Below are 17668 nucleotides of genomic sequence, written 5' to 3'. Positions count from 1 at the left end.
TTGGCCTATATCTCCATAGGCCTTAAAATCAACCCGGAAGTGGCGGTGACTCCGCCTAGTGGACTTCATTAGCAAAATCGGGCTATTGTGGTTCTCCACAACCAATGGGGGAATCAGGCTTCATGTGATCCGGACCAAAGCGGATTAGACCAGAATCTTGGTTTTCGGTCATCCAAATTCAAACTGAGAGAAGCAGTTTCTCCTTATATTTCTGAATGATTTATGCGCGCAAAGATATCTACTTCGATCTGCAGAATGATTATGATAATTCTGCACGTTTTTTATTAGAAATACATCCACATTTGACCAAGATAGCGTCAGAGCATTTTGGTTTGCGTTGACACTACTACCACAAGCTAAATAACATTGTTATTTAGATATATTTGCGACACTGTCGGATATTTTTTGAAAATTGGAAACAAGCAATGGAAAGAAGCCATACAGAAAATTACAAAGGTGCGTGACTATTGAAATAATGATTTTCTTTCACCACCTGGGCAGTGTTTGGCCTACGTTTCTTATACAAACCTGTTTGCGATCATTGTTTTACATACAACGTGTATATAGCGGAACTTTCCGAGTTTCCTCGTGCCGACCTGAATGCAGCATTATATAGTTGAGTCTGTAATGAATCTGCATGCTGGTGCCATCCTCGTGAACGTTTATCCTGCTTCTCATATTTAGTTTAGGCTATGTGCAATTTTTAAAGGCAAAAATTAAGATTACGTGTCTCATATGTTCACTAAACACAGAGTCTCACTGCTAATGAATATTCTCAAATTACAGTATAAGCATGGGGTGGCTAAATAAATAATGTGGCATTGTTTTTGTCTTGAAGGGCCAGTAGAGGGCTCCCTTACACTAATGTTGGCCAGTCAGTCCTATGACGTAATGTCTTTGAAACAGCAAATACCCAATGAGCTGGTAGATCTCAGTAGTGTTTTTAATGTGCGACTATAATTATTTCTCTCTCTCACAGATCCCCTTCTATCAATTTCTTATTTACGGCTCTTGGCCCCACCCCTGCAACTTATGTCAGCTGCTATGTGGCAAGTTGTGCAGAAAGGACTTGTCATGCATTATGGGATGCTGGAGGAGTTTGTCACCTCGGTGACAGAGATGGTTCCAGAGCTGCTGAGTTACCGGCAGAGGGCCCAACTCATCCTGGGACTGAGAGCCAGGGTTAGCATGTGTGTGCATGTGTGTCTGCATATGGATTTGTTTAATGGCTGAAATGTATTTTATTTTTGTACATTTAGCTATTGCTAACAACCGTATTAGTTCCCTCCAATCTGTCGTACAGTGGTTGATAGTTGAACCAGTAAACACGTAGCGCACTGCTGAAAGCGTATCAAGAGCGCAGATGATAACGTTTAAATACTTTTTTTTGTGACCATAGCTGGTTCTGGAGTTGTGTCGTGGTGATCACCAAGTCGACCCTAAGACCATCCAACCCCACCTGGACAGAATCAAAGCTTCCATTACTACACCCAGGGACCACTGTGTGGGTGATTTACTATGCACATTAACCCACAGGCGGCTGGTGGCACCTTTATTTCGGGAGAACGGGCTCATAGTAATGTCTGCAATGGCATAAATTGAATGTTATCAAACACATGGTTTCCATGTGTTATATCATTCCATTCACTCTATTCCAGCAATTATTATGATCCGTTTTCCCCTCAGCAGCCTCCTGTGCATAAAATACATTTAATCAATAGGAAGAAATGCACACATAGTTTGGGTAATTCCAGTTGTTCTCAACTTGCCTACCTGGTTAAATAAAGGTGAAAATTCATCTCCCGCGGTGTGTGTGCATGTTAAAGGTGACTGATGCACAAGTAGAAGATTCCGGGGCCAATTTCTTGGAGCTGGTCCAAACCCTTCTTCAAGACCCAGGTGTGAAAGAGGACTTCTTCCTGGTGAGATGATGACACTCTCCCTAATTTTCTCTCTCTCCCCCCCCCCCCACCCCTCACTCACAGTTCCATTTTTATGTCTTCTAACTCCCCCAGGAGGTGTTCCCAGTACAGTACGGCCAGAAGTATGACACAGCACTGGAGATTCTCCTTTGGGAGTTCCTCTCCAGACTGGAGGAGCTGCTGCCTGTACCAGACTTTGCACAGGTGCTACCATTGAACTCAACATTATACTTCACATACGCACCTTGACAATTGCCTTCAAAATACAGCATGTATTGTATTCAACTTTAACCTACCACTGCTAATGACTAAGGGCTCTTTCTCAGATGGTGTCATGGCTTGATGGAGCCCCCTCAGTTCTGGATGAGTGTTTGCAATCAGCGACTCCGCCAGAGGAGATGAAGGCTTTAATTGAACATCACAGAAATCTTGGACATGTTGACGTAAAAGGTAAGGCTGGCTTAGTAGATAATTATGACTGATGAGTCATGATCTTTGCTACTGTATTACTTTGCTTTGATTGTTAAAATTATACATTTATTATTTGACTGTAGCTAAACGGGTGAGAAGTCGCAGTGATTTACTGAGCCTCTCATTCTCTATTTCTCTCAGACACTTGCTCTTTACCTATGGACGACTGCATCCTCTCCTCTCTGTCTCTCCCTCCAGTCACAAAACTGGGGACTACTGTTGACAAACAAACTCAAAAACACCTGCAAGATGCCACACCAAATTCAAACCATCCAAATAAAGAAGAGATTATTGAGATTCCCATTGACCAATCCAATCTGGAGACTGGCAAGAGGAGGATATCTGAGAGAACAAGACAGAAGCGAAATGAACAGAGGGACAGAATTGAAACAGATGAAATTGTGGAGGAGGGAACATCATTTTCAGCAAATGAGAGTAGGCGAGGGCAGACTCTGCCCTCGAAGAGGAAAATGAGCGACAGTTCGGAGGTTCCCCGGAAACGGCAAGCAGATTCACCTCTGTTTCAGTAAGAACTGATATTGAAGTAGCTTATATTGGTGTGTCTCCCAGCATGCCTTTGATGTCATTCCATTTTTTTTGGGGGGGGGGGGGGATTTTAATTCTGCTTTATATACATTGCTGTCTTCCTCTTTTACAGGGATTCTCCAGTGAATATCGAATCTTTTAGTGAATCTCCTCTCATCTCGATATGGGGAGAATACACAGGTGTGGAATCTCTGTTCGTTCTGAATGAAATTTGAAATACAGTACATGGTAAAATAAAATGCATGACAGTTTTACTTACCCTTTTGTGTCAAGAACCCCAAGATGCTGCCTATCCCATGACGACTGACATCAAAGTCCCTTGGTCGGATGATGAGACTCTAAACCTCATAGACATTTGGGGAAAAGACTCTGTGCAGCGAGTTCTGAAAGGCTGTGTCAAAAATCGCCACGTGTTCACTCTCATTTCCAAAAACATGTCTGAGAGAGGCTACATGAGAACTGTAGAGCAGTGTCAGACCAGGATCAAACGATTGAAGAACAGCTTTCGTCAGTCTCTCCAGCAGAAGTGAGTACACTACTAAAGAACATTTGCAATGTATATAGAATTTATTATTATAATATATTTTTGTTTCTTATGGACAATATCACTGGAATGTGCTTATCTATATTCTCACACTGAAACCATTCCCTATATACAGAGTGGAGTGTAAATTTTATGACCAGCTAGAGCGAATACTTGGGAATGTGTCCCCCTTAACGGTTCCTGAGGTCACCTATGATGTTGAAGAGGTGACAGATGACCATCTAGAAGACACTGATGATTGGGAATTCCCTGGCCACTCTGGTCTAGAAGATATGGGTATGGTCCGATTGTGCCTTTCTTGGTAAATCACATAATATTGTCTCTTGGGAAAGGGGCTAATGTGTGTTTGCCTGCAGCATGTTGCCCACCACCTTACAAAGTGGTCAAACTGCTTGAATGTTAATACAGCTGATTTTACATTTGGAATTTGCAATGTGATTCATCTAAATCAATCAAATGATTAATAATCAGTGATCACTGCGCTTGTGTTTGTCTCTATTTCCACTGAAGGAACAAGAAGTGTTCCCTGGACAGACTTGGAGACCCTCACCCTAATCAACATATGGGGAGATGACAAAATGCAGAGGGAATTGAGGGGTATGCATAGAAATGGGCACCTTTTTGCTGTGATATCCCAAAAGATGTCTGCCCAGGGCTTTATCCGGACTGCAGAGCAATGCCAGACAAGGGTTAAAAGACTGAAACGGAGTTTCCGACAGTGCTACGAGAACAAGTATGTCAGTTATAGTTTAACAATCATTTTCTTTGTGCATTGGGAGTCCCACTGTGATCCTGTGATGGCTTACATTTGGTCTATTTGAGCCAGAAAAATTATTTGTTTTGAAAATGTGCTTTGTTTTCTTTCCCCAAACACAGCATGAAAGGCAGAGAGCAAGTAGAATGCAAATTCTATGACCTACTGGAGAGAATACTGGGGAATGAGCTTCCCTCATACGTGGAGGTGTCAGAAAACTGTCTTGACATGGACTCTAGAGAAGCATGGTCAGCAGACAACGAGTGCTCTGTTAACTCTTCCCAGGAGAGGGGTATGGTCACATTCTCTACTGGTTAACCAGTTCCTCTTTCACTAGTATACTATAATAAGATCAACTTGAAGGACTGGGAAGAAACTCAACATAGCATATCTGACTCATTCTTTGATATCTGTGAGACGAAGTCAGCAAGGTTTTAGGGACAAGGGTGAGTAGATGGTTTGGGATTGGGCCAATCCTTCTCACACACTATTTCCCTTTGACTCTGATCCATCCAGAGGCTGTGGTGGGCGTGCCAGAGGACAGGAAGAAGATCCCCTGGGTGGACGGTGAGACAGTGATCCTTCTGGAGCTCTGGGGAGACGACACTGTGCAGCAGAACCTGAAGCGCTGCCCGCACAACGGTCACATATACTCAGAGATTTCGGAAAAGCTCAACATCCGTGGTTATCACAGAACTGCAGAGCAGTGCCACACCAGGATAAAGCGTTTGAAAGCCAGCTATCGGCAGTGCCAGGAAACCATCAGGTGGCCATTGCATTTCAACTTCTATTGTTGATACATTTGTCATGTTGCTAATGTGAATTGGATTACGTATTTGATTCTAATTTTGCAATCTCTCTCTACCTGTGCTCTTCCTAGTTCATCTGGATCTGAGCAGGTTCATTTTAAGTTCTACAATATTTTAGATCAAATACTTGAGAGGCAGCCTCCCTCTACCAGCACAGTGGTGACAGACTTGACCAATGACATATCAGATGAATCAAACAGTGACTCACTTCAAGGTAAAAAGTTCAGCTCATTTCAAACTATGCAAACGTTCTATTGACACCCAGCATGGCTATGTCAGATTGAACCCTGTTTGTTATATACACTGCTCAAAAAAATAATGGGAACACTTAAACAAGACAATGTAACTCCAAGTCAATCACACTTCTGTGAAATCAAACTGTCCACTTAGGAAGCAACACCGATTGACAATAAATTTCACATGCTGTTGTGCAAATGGAATAGACAACAGGTGGAAATTATAGGCAATTAGCAAGACACATGCTGGCGGTGCTTTCACTCTAGTGGTAGCATGAGACGGAGTCTACAACCCACACAAGTGGCTCAGGTAGTGCAGCTCATCCAGGATGGCACATCAATGCGAGCTGTGGCAAGAAGGTTTGCTGTGTCTGTCAGCGTAGTGTCCAGAGCATGGAGGTGCTACCAGGAGACAGGCCAGTACATCAGGAGACGTGGAGGAGGCCGTAGGAGGGCAACAACCCAGCAGCAGGACCGCTACCTCCACCTTTGTGCAAGGAGGAGCAGGAGGAGCACTGCCAGAGCCCTGCAAAATGATCTCCAGCAGGCCACAAATGTGCATGTGTCTGCTCAAACGGTCAGAAACAGACTCCATGAGGGTGGTATGAGGGCCCGACGTCCACAGGTGGGAGTTGTGCTTACAGCCCAACACCGTGCAGGACGTTTGGCATTTGTCAGAGAACACCACAATTGGCAAATTTGCCACTGGCGCCCTGTGCTCTTCACAGATGAAAGCAGGTTCACACTGGACAGATGTGACAGAGTCTGGAGACGCCGTGGAGAACGTTCTGCTGCCTGCAACATCCTCCAGCATGACCGGTTTGGCGGTGGGTCAGTCGTGGGGTGGCATTTCTTTGGGGGGCCGCACAACCCTCCATGTACTCGCCAGAGGTAGCCTGACTGCCATTAGGTACCGAGATGAGATCCTCAGACCCCTTGTGAGACCATATGCTGGTTCGGTTGGCCCTGGGTTCCTCCTAATGCAAGACAATGCTAGACCTCATGTGGCTGGAGTGTGTCAGCAGTTCCTGCAAGAGGAAGGCATTGATGCTATGGACTGGCCCGCCCATTCCCCAGACCTGAATCCAACTGAACACATCTGGGAAATCATGTCTCGCGCCACGTTGCACCACAGACTGTCCAGGAGTTGGCCTCCTCATCAGGAGCATGCCCAGGCGTTTTAGGGAGGTCATACAGGCACGTGGAGGCCACACACACTATTGAGCCTCATTTTGACTTGTTTTAAGAACATTACATCAAAGTTGGATCAGCCTCTAGTGTGGTTTTCCCACTTTAATTTTGAGTGTGACTCCAAATCCAGACCTCCATGGGTTGATACATTTGATTTCCATTGATAATTTTTGTGTGATTTTGTTGTCAGCACATTCAACTATGTAAAGAAAACAGTATTTAATAAGAATATTTCATTCATTCAGATCTAGGATGTGTTATTTTAGTGTTCCCTTTATTTTTTTGAGCAGTCTATTTAACTACTGGTTCTACTGTAGGTGCCGTCCCCTCAACACAAGTTCCTTTGCCAAGTCTAAACAGAGACACTTTCATGTTATTGGGCTGTTTTGTATTTAGAGTGTACAGAAGTGGACAACTACACCACTTCTGAGAGGATCACACCAGGCTCATGGTTGGATCCTGAAACCCTGGCCCTCATTGACATCTGGGGGGAGGATGAGGTTCAGAGGGTGCTGAGAGACTTTGTCTATAACGGCCCTGTCTACATGGACATATCAGAAAAGATGCATGACCAAGGGTACTCCAAGACCCCAGAGCAGTGTCGTTGGAAAGTCAAGTCCATGAGGAACAACTTCCGTCAGTGCTACGACAGGAAAAAGTATGTGTACAAAACAGGTTTAAATTGGACCCTTTATGTTGATTTTCATTTGCAGAAGCATACAAATAAGTGTACTCTAATCTAACCCGTAGCCACAATTCTGCATCTAATTTTTTTAAATGGCTTCCTTTTCTGTCTGCTGTTCTCAGATGTGGAAGAAAGGGAGTGGAATACAAGTTCTACAATCAGTTGGAGCGAATACTTGGGCATGAAGCGGCGTCCATTGATGAGTATGATGAAAGAGACGATCCAACAGTAGACCAGGACACAGGTACGGTGGTAATACAGACAGTTATCTGTTTACACTGAAGACACTGGATGTTTCCAATGTATATATCTCCCGGAGCAGGTGCTGATGGGATGAGATGCATCCCGTGGTCAGAGCCAGAGACGCTGGCCCTCATTGAGCTGTGGGGGAACGAGGATGTCCAGGCCAGTCTACGAGGTTGCGTCCGCAACGGGCACATTTTCGCCGACATAGCGGAGAAGCTGGCCACCATTGGGCACTTCAAAACAGCAGAGCAGTGCCACTCGAGGGTTAAGCGGCTGAGGAAAACCTACCGACGGTGTCTCCACAGCAGGGCGTAAGTGCAAAGCACCGATTATTTGTGAGTAAGGTGAGTCATGGTGCCTAAATTGGTACCTGTTACAAATGAACCCCCCACTTCCCTCTACCTCTGGTCGTACCTACAGAAACGGAGGGGAGCCCTTACTCTTCAGATACTACAGGTTCCTGGAGCCGGTGCTAGGCAACGACACGCTCTCCCTCGATGCAGAGATTGTTGATTTGTGTGATGACTTCAATCCAGATCCCACTGAGGAACCAGATCAGGAAACGGGTATGGTGCCTCCTCATTATCCTTACCCTCAAAGTCTAATGTAATTAGGGCCCTGTGTTTTTCCTGTGTCAGTGCCAACAGTTGTTTGTCTTGGTCAGGTCAAATCAGGACCTTAGTCATAATCAATCTTCAAAAATGTACTTAGTAGCCACCTAAAGCCTCCCAAAAACATATTTTTTTGAAGGCCAGGGCTCAGTCAGTTACGCTGTGGCGGAGTCCAGCAGAAAGATGCCCTGGTCCGATCGGGAGACCCAGGCTCTGCTGGAGGTCTGGGGTGAGGACCATGTGCAGCTCTCCCTCCGCGGCTGCTTGAAGAACAGACATGTGTTTGAATACATCTCACGGAGGATGACGACCCAGGGGTTCATCAGGACAGCTGAGCAGTGCCACACCCGCATCAAACGACTCAAGGCCAGCTTCCACCATGACAAGTGAATGCAAAAGATTTATAACTACCATTTCATGTCTAGTTATTTACTTTAAAAATCACGCCACATCATCGGATATAAATTGACGCAATATCTTTAAGTCAACAAATCAATGCTTTACTTATTTTCATCACATGAGTAAACAATGTAATTGCAGTCTTGTTTTTATCACTGTTATTGTTACGTAGTACATGTGGTCAGAGGATATGATGATTCAACTGAAATTAAATAGTCAAATCTTCCCTTTCCTCAGAATGGAATGTAAGTTCTACGACCAGATGGAGGAGATTTTCTCGAGGGAGCTCAACGTTGACAGTTTGGCCGAAGATTCGTTAGACAATGAGGAAGCTGCTGTCTGGGAGCCTACACTTGAAGTTGACCAAAGGAAAGGTAAAGCAAAGCCATACCATACCTTTAAATGTTCTATGAGTTGTCTTATTTACACTAACCCCCTTCCCATTGTAAACAATGTGTTCATTGGGTGTCTTTGTCTTCAGCTAGCCGTCCTTTAACTGACGGCTCCAAGTTCTCCTGGAGTGACAGTGAGACCCAGGTCCTCCTCAGTATCTGGGGGAGTGACGAGGTCCAGGAGGATCTGAAGGGCTGCACTAAAAACAGACACATTTTCACTGAGATCTCTCAGGCCATGGCCAACGAGGGCTACCTGAGGACAGCCGAACAGTGCCAGTCTAGAGTGAAGCGGCTAAAGGCCAACTTTCGCCAGTTCTGCGAGAGCAAACAGTAAGCCATGGGGGAAAAGATATGCATATGAAATTGATAACCACTATTTATAATTGTGAATGGATTATGAAGACGCCATATAGTTGTGTATTCATGGTCAGAGGTTTGCCATGCTCATGTTAGATAAGCAAAGCTCATTAACTAACCAGATATGAGGAATAAGTATTGAATCAACAACCAAATGTTATGTTCTATTTTCCCAGGATTGGAGGGGAAAAAGTTGAGTGCAAATTCTACGATCAGTTTGTGCAAATATTCGGGAACAAGTATCTACCCTGTGACTCTCTGGCTGAGGAATCGAATGGTGCCACAGACATGGGAGAGGTCCCAGGTGGCCAAGTCCAAGGAACTGGTAAGGGAAACAATCTCCCAGTCTCTGTACAGTAAAGGCTGTTTTACGTTATACTATCAACGTTGGGCCTTCGTTTACGTTTTTTTTTTTTTCAGTCTCTCCAGAATCAGGCAGCTGTCCATCACCGTGGGAACTAGATCTCCCCTGGAGCATTGAGGAGACTGAAGCCCTCCTTGGCATATGGGGCAGTGTCAGAATCCAAGAGGACCTGAGGGGAAACACTGAAATGGAACACATGTATACAGAGATCTCTCAAATGATGGCTGACCAGGGCTTCATGAAAACAGCAGAGCAGTGCCAGACAAGGGCAACACAACTGAACCTCAGTATTATTCCAATCTGACAACGAGGAAACATTAGTGAACATCTGAAGACAGTTTTGTAGAGCCACAGGAAAGATGCAATGACTCAACAATGACTTCTGGAAAAGAGGTGTATAAACAATTACAATGACCTGTGTCTTCTGTCTCCTGCGTTGTTTTCGGAGAGGTACTGTATTATTTCAGAGGCAGTGTTGCTATGTTGAATATTGCTGAAGAGACTCAACATCCATCTCACTTTTCTTTGTCGGAAAACAGACACGTATTTAACCTTTGTATCGGTGCTTAAATCTAAGTGTAAAGGACTATTGATGTTTATTGTCATGTATTTCACTGTAAGTGCACATGTGTTGTGACATAAGGACCTGAACTTAACGAAGCAACATATTTGAAAGGGATTGGATTGAGGTAATCCTCTAACGACAATTGGTCAATACCACATGACATTCTGAACTTCTAGATTTTTGTTTGTTATTATTTGCCAAACAAAAGGCTATATACAGTGCCTTGCGAAAGTATTCGGCCCCCTTGAACTTTGCGACCTTTTGCCACATTTCAGGCTTCAAACATTAAGATATAAAAATGTATGTTTTTTGTGAAGAATAAACAACAAGTGGGACACAATCATGAAGTGGAACGACATTTATTGGATATTTCAAACTTTTTTAACAAATCAAAAACTGAAAAATTGGGCGTGCAAAATTATTCAGCCCCTTTACTTTCAGTGCAGCAAACTCTCTCCAGAAGTTCAGTGAGGATCTCTGAATGATCCAATGTTGACCTAAATGACTAATGATGATAAAAACAATCCACCTGTGTGTAATCAAGTCTCCGTATAAATGCACCTGCACTGTGATAGTCTCAGAGGTCCGTTAAAAGCGCAGAGAGCATCATGAAGAACAAGGAACACACCAGGCAGGTCCGATATACTGTTGTGAAGAAGTTTAAAGCCGGATTTGGATACAAAAAGATTTCCCAAGCTTTAAACATCCCAAGGAGCACTGTGCAAGCGATAATATTGAAATGGAAGGAGTATCAGACCACTGCAAATCTACCAAGACCTGGTCGTTCCTCTAAACTTTCAGCTCATACAAGGAGAAGACTGATCAGAGATGCAGCCAAGAGGCCCATGATCACTCTGGATGAACTGCAGAGATCTACAGCTGAGGTGGGAGACTCTGTCCATAGGACAACAATCAGTCGTATATTGCACAAATCTGGCCTTTATGGAAGAGTGGCAAGAAGAAAGCCAGATATCCATAAAAAGTGTTGTTTAAAGTTTGCCACAAGCCACCTGGGAGACACACCAAACATGTGGAAGAAGGTGCTCTGGTCAGATGAAACCAAAATTGAACTTTTTGGCAACAATGCAAAACGTTATGTTTGGCGTAAAAGCAACACAGCTCATCACCCTGAATACACCATCCCCACTGTCAAACATGGTGGTGGCAGCATCATGGTTTGGGCCTGCTTTTCTTCAGCAGGGACAGGGAAGATGGTTAAAATTGATGGGAAGATGGATGGAGCCAAATACAGGACCATTCTGGAAGAAAACCTGATGGAGTTTGCAAAAGACCTGAGACTGGGACGGAGATTCCAACAAGACAATGATCCAAAACATAACGCAAAATCTACAATGGAATGGTTCAAAATAAACATATCCATGTGTTAGAATGGCCAAGTCAAAGTCCAGACCAGAATCCAATCGAGAATCTGTGGAAAGAACTGAAAACTGCTGTTCACAAATGCTCTCCATCCAACCTCACTGAGCTCGAGCTGTTTTGCAAGTAGGAATGGGAAGAAATTTCAGTCTCTCGATGTGCAAAACTGATAGAGACATACCCCAAGCGACTTACAGCTGTAATCGCAGCAAAAGGTGGCGCTACAAAGTATTAACTTAAGGGGGCTGAATAATTTTGCACGCCCAATTTTTCAGTTTTTGATTTGTTAAAAAAGTTTGAAATATCCAATAAATGTCGTTCCACTTCATGATTGTGTCCCACTTGTTGTTGATTCTTCACAAAAAAATACAGTTTTGTATCTTTATGTTTGAAGCCTGAAATGTGGCAAAAGGTCGCAAAGTTCAAGGGGGGCGAATACTTTCGCAAGGCACTCTATTTGTATATTTGATGTAAATTTGTGTTTTTAGCAAACTCTGTGCTCTTAGGCCTTTTTTTCAAGTGAACCAATTTAGATTAAATTCCTTTGAGTGGAGTTTGGCTACTATATCATGTATGTTTCTGTGGTATATTTTTTCTCTCAGTGTGTTTTAACCTCTATCTAGGTTCACTGAAACACTGAGGTTTATGTTGTTACCAGCTCTAACCACTGCGGAGAGATTGAGACCACATCCATTTTATCCTCAACAGATTGTCTCTAGCAGAGCCTCACAGTAAGAAGCCACTTGAATTCTAGAAGCACAGGCACCTACTTTTTGCTTACTCATGTTATTTTTAGATACCACGGTGAGATAGCCTTTGAAACAAATCCTGTTCTCATCATTCATTGATGGTGATAGCTGTTCCTCGGAACATCATTTGCATAGAGAGGAGACTTTGCATAGCCAGCACATGCTTCAGTGCTCTGGTAGTGTTTATAGCCTTGTGAGTTTAACACTTCATGACTGTGAGCTGTCCTTCATGACAACAGAACCCACAACAACCATGACTTTTATCACCATCTTCATCTGGACACTTACCCTCTGTCTCCAAGGTAATATAATTTACAGAAAATGACCCTGACAATATAAAGGAATGATTTTATACTGGACAAATAAATGAACAATTAAATTATAAATATACATTGCATTTCTGTTTCAGAGTCAAGAGGCCAGGTCACAGTGACCCAGACTCCTGCAGTGAACGCTGTTTCAGTGGGTCACTCAGTCATTTTCAGCTGTAAAACCAGCAGTGCTGTACACAGTAACAGCAATGGACACTATTTGCACTGGTATCAACAGAAACCCGGAGGAGCTCCTAAACTCCTTATTTACTATGCTAAAACCCTTCAGTCTGGGACTCCATCTAGATTCAGTGGCAGTGGATCTGGGAGTGACTTCACTCTGACCATCAGTGGAGTCCAGGCTGAAGATGCAGGAGATTACTACTGTCAGAGTTTCCACCTTCCCAACAGTGTCTGGGTGTTCACACAGTGATACAGAGCCGTACAAATACCTCCCTCAGTCAGACTGTTGAGTGACTGTACTGATACAGCTGGGACCTACTGCAGGTGCTGAGGGAGAAGTGACATGGAACACTGATCAGTAGAGGGGGTAAACTTTGAAAATGGTTAGAAAGTATCATACAAATCACACGTTCTCCCAACGTCATCATCGTCATCATGGTTGTAACTTGTTATATTGGACATGAACTGAAAGTGTATATACAGTAAAAGTTATTTGTAGTTTTGGAAGACAATACCAGTCCATAGTAGAGTAAGATGTACAGAAGTAAGAGGAAAAGTATCAGCCCCCCAAACCATTTCCCTACATGCACTTCACAACCAGTTATTGATGTGATCATCTAGCATGTATTAACTCTTTTCATGAGCTGTTAGATCTGTGAATGAGACATGATGCTGGGCTCAAACATGACACATTGATGTAGATACATACACTACATACTATTATCAGAAAGTAAAATTTCCATTTTATCTGTCATTAATTACATGGTGGCATATCTGTTATGTGTCCTTCCCTGAATCCACCATAGAGGTTAAAACCAGTCCACTCCCTCACATCTGGCCCAGTCCAGGGTATTTAAGGCAGTAAAACAGGTCAACTGGTAGACTGGTAGCTGTGGGAGTGAAACAGATTTACATAGACATGGCTGGTTGGTTCTGCTTGTCCCAGAATAGAGCAGAACTGTCACCAGATGTTCACTCTGTCCCCAGGGGGTTGGAGGTAGAGAAGACCAGGGAAAATGTAATGGGAAAAGCATAGACCACACATTGTTGAAAACCATTGGAAAAATATCTAATTTAATAAAGTCATATTAGGAATTAAACATTACAAATATACAGTTGACGTCGGAAGTTTACAGACACCTTAGCCAAATACATTTAAATACAGTTTTTCACAATTCCTGACATTTAATCCTAGTAAAAATTCCCTGTCTTATGTCAGTTAGGATCACCACTATTTTAAGAATGTCAAATGTCAGAATAATAGTAGAGAGAATGATTTATTTCAGCTTTTATTTCTTTTATCACATTCCCGGTGGGTCAGAAGTTTACTTACAGCCCATTAGTATTTGGTAGTGAAGGAGGTTCACCTAGGGGTCATGATAGGGGCTTACCAAATGTTTGATGTATTATAATAATTGATTATGCTTATGTTGTATTAATATAAGGGGAGGGGTTATAAGACCCCACCCTCCTTACATTTATAGGGTTCTAGACTACAGATTAACAATACATATTCATTATAGATGTTTATAATTGTTCCACCACTGTTTTCTGGTCTCTGCCTCTTATAAAGAGACCTCTCTGAGAAATGTGTGACTGTGAAGACAGAACTCTGCAGGGGAGTGTAAGAGAAGAGATTAGTTAGACGTTCCACTATACATCAACTTGGACATTTACTGCTAAGCTTTTAGATAGCTATATAAACAAGAGTTTTAGTGTTGAGTAGGCATGGTTTTGGTCTCATGAGTAAAAAATAATGATGTAGGCAGTGACATCACTCGGGCTGGACTTTGGGTTTAATAAAATAACTTGGGACCATTTCTTTGATACAGAACTTACTCGGAAACATGCTTTATGTTCCAGTTGTCAACTTCTGTCTGTACAATAGGGACTGATAGTACTGAAGTACAAATATAACACAATAGGGACAGAGAGTACTGAACTACTAATATAATACAATAGGGACTGATAGTACTGAAGTACAAATATAACACAATAAGGACTGATAGTACTGAACTACTAATATAATACAATAGGGACTGATAGTACTGAAGTACAAATATAACACAATAGGGACAGAGAGTACTGAACTACTAATATAATACAATAGGGACTGATAGTACTGAAGTACAAATATAACACAATAGGGACAGAGAGTACTGAAGTACAAATATAATACAATAGGGACTGATAGTACTGAAGTACAAATATAACACAATAGGGACAGAGAGTACTGAACTACTAATATAATACAATAGGGACTGATAGTACTGAAGTACAAATATAACACAATAGGGACAGAGAGTACTGAACTACTAATATAATACAATAGGGACTGATAGTACTGAAGTACAAATATAACACAATAGGGACAGAGAGTACTGAACTACTAATATAATACAATAGGGACTGATAGTACTGAAGTACTGGAATAATGTATTAGGGATTGATAATCCTGGGTTATGAGTATAATCCACTGACACACTTAGATAATTACATGTTCCTCTTAGATCACTGATTTACAGTATAAGTTATTTATAACACGATAAAATATTCTGTATCTGCATAATCTGTATGTAGTTATATAGCTAACAGTTATGAATGTAGGTACTAGCAGTAAGACTATTTACATATGACAGTTTGCATTGGCAGCACATGCTTCAGTGCTCTGGGAGTATTTATAACCCTGTGAGTTTAACACTTCATGACTGAGAGCTGTCCTTCATGACAACAGAACCCAAAACAACCATGACTTTTATCACCATCTTCATCTGGATATTTTCCCTCTGCTTTCAAGGTAATATATTTTACATACATTTACCCTGACTGTAGGTACTTAACCTTATTAAAGTAAATACCATTATGTTATTGTAAAGTCATTATTTTGTAAAGCAATGAGCAAATTAATGGGCGATTGAATGTTAATTACATCTCTGTTTCAGAGTCCAGAGGCCAGGTCACAGTGACCCAGACTCCTGCAGTGAAAGCTGTTTCAGTGGGTCACTCAGTCAGTCTCAGCTGTAAGACCAGCAGTGCAGTATACAGTGATACACATGGACAGAGGTTGGCCTGGTATCAACAGAAACTCGGAGAATCTCCTAAACTCCTTACATATTTCATTAGTACCCGTAACTCTGGGACTCCATCTAGATTCAGTGGCAGTGGATCTGGGAGTGACTTCACTCTGACCATCAGTGGAGTCCAGGCTGAAGATGCAGGAGATTACTACTGTCAGAGTTTCCACCTTCCCAACAGTGTCTGGGTGGTAACACAGTGATACAGAGCCGTACAAAAACCTCCCTCAGTCAGACTGCACAGTGACTGTACTGATACAGCAGGGGGAAGAGACAGTGACATGGAACACTGATCAGTAGAGGGGGTAAACTTTGAAAATGGTTAGAAAGTATCATAAAAATCACACGTTCTCCCAACGTCATCATCGTCATCATGATTGCAACTTGTTATATTGGACATGAACTGAAAGTGTATATACAGTAAAAGTTATTTGTAGTTTTGGAAGACAATACCAGTCCATAGTAGAGTAAGATGTACAGCAGTAAGAGGAAAAGTATCAGCCCCCCAAACCATTTCCCTACATGCACTTCACAACCAGTTATTGATGTGATCATCTAGCATGTATTAACTCTTTTCATGAGCTGTTAGATCTGTGAATGAGACATGATGCTGGGCTCAAACATGACACATTGATGTAGATACATACACTACATACTATTATCATAAAGTATCATTTCCATTTTATCTGTCATTAATTACATGGTGGCATATCTGTTATGTGTCCTTCCCTGAATCCACCATAGAGGTTAAAACCAGTCCACTCCCTCACATCTGGCCCAGTCCAGGGTATTTAAGGCAGTAAAACAGGTCAACTGGTAGACTGGTAGCTGTGGGAGTGAAACAGATTTACATAGACATGTCTGGTTGGTTCTGCTTGTCCCAGAATAGAGCAGAACTGTCACCAGATGTTCACTCTGTCCCCAGGGGGTTGAAGGTAGAGAAGACCTGGGAAAATGTAATGGGAAAAGCGTAGACCACTTAGCCAAATACATTTAAATACAGTTTTTCACCATTCCTGACATTTAATCCTAGTAAAAATTCCCTGTCTTATGTCAGTTAGGATCACCACTATTTTAAGAATGTCAAATGTCAGAATAATAGTAGAGAGAATGATTTATTTCAGCTTTTAATTCTTTCATCACATTCCCGGTGGGTCAGAAGTTTACTTACAGCCCATTAGTATTTGGTAGTGAAGGAGGTTCACCTAGGGGTCATGATAGGGGCTTACCAAATGTTTGATGTATTATAATAATTGATTATGCTTATGTTGTATTAATATAAGGGGAGGGGTTATAAGACCCCACCCTCCTTACATTTATAGGGTTCTAGACTACAGATTAACAATACATATTCATTATAGATGTTTATAATTGTTCCACCACTGTTTTCTGGTCTCTTTGCCTCTTATAAAGAGACCTCTCTGAGAAATGTGTGACTGTGAAGACAGAACTCTGCAGGGGAGTGTAAGAGAAGAGATTAGTTAGACGTTCCACTATACATCAACTTGGACATTTACTGCTAAGCTTTTAGATAGCTATATAAACAAGAGTTTTAGTGTTGAGTAGGCATGGTTTTGGTCTCATGAGTAAAAGATAATGATGTAGGCAGTGACATCACTCGGCCTGGACTTTGGGTTTAATAAAATAACTTGGGACCATTTCTTTGATACAGAACTTACTCGGAAACATGCTTTATGTTCCAGTTGTCAACTTCTGTCTGTACAATAGGGACTGATAGTACTGAAGTACAAATATAACATAATAGGGACTGATAGTACTGAAGTACAAATATAACATAATAGGGACTGATAGTACTGAAGTACAAATATAACATAATAGGGACTGATAGTACTGAAGTACAAATATAATACAATAGGGA

At 42.1% G+C, this 17668-nt stretch overlaps 1 protein-coding gene across 1 annotated transcript; it reads left to right on the top strand.

Annotated features, from left to right (window-relative positions):
- Window positions 1-61: 61 nt before the first annotated feature.
- On the top strand, window positions 62-12035 carry LOC139378571 (uncharacterized). The gene is made up of 23 exons (XM_071120860.1): window positions 62-456; window positions 980-1182; window positions 1400-1504; window positions 1827-1922; window positions 2016-2126; window positions 2249-2372; window positions 2535-2919; window positions 3052-3119; window positions 3213-3465; window positions 3599-3759; window positions 3994-4216; window positions 4360-4529; window positions 4754-5003; window positions 5118-5260; window positions 6870-7131; window positions 7281-7402; window positions 7481-7715; window positions 7825-7970; window positions 8155-8401; window positions 8652-8788; window positions 8896-9139; window positions 9343-9491; window positions 9587-12035. The coding sequence occupies exons 1-23, from the start codon at window positions 426-428 to the stop codon at window positions 9832-9834; spliced, it is 4113 nt and encodes a 1370-aa protein (XP_070976961.1). The 5' UTR covers window positions 62-425; the 3' UTR covers window positions 9835-12035.
- Window positions 12036-17668: the final 5633 nt, after the last annotated feature.

The sequence above is a fragment of the Oncorhynchus clarkii genome, chromosome 21, assembly GCF_045791955.1.
Source record: "Oncorhynchus clarkii lewisi isolate Uvic-CL-2024 chromosome 21, UVic_Ocla_1.0, whole genome shotgun sequence".
Lineage (NCBI taxonomy): Eukaryota > Metazoa > Chordata > Actinopteri > Salmoniformes > Salmonidae > Oncorhynchus > Oncorhynchus clarkii.
This window is presented reverse-complemented; position numbering and strand designations above follow the sequence as displayed.

What these genes read in the sequence shown, in the direction of transcription:
- LOC139378571 (XM_071120860.1), top strand. Translation starts at nt 426, where the DNA reads ATGGAAAGAAGCCATACAGAAAATTACAAAG. An exon ending in TGGACATGTTGACGTAAAAG is followed by an intron (nt 2,373 to 2,534) that starts GTAAGGCTGGCT and finishes TATTTCTCTCAG; the next exon opens with ACACTTGCTCTTTACCTATG. An exon ending in CAGTTCTGCGAGAGCAAACA is followed by an intron (nt 9,140 to 9,342) that starts GTAAGCCATGGG and finishes CTATTTTCCCAG; the next exon opens with GATTGGAGGGGAAAAAGTTG.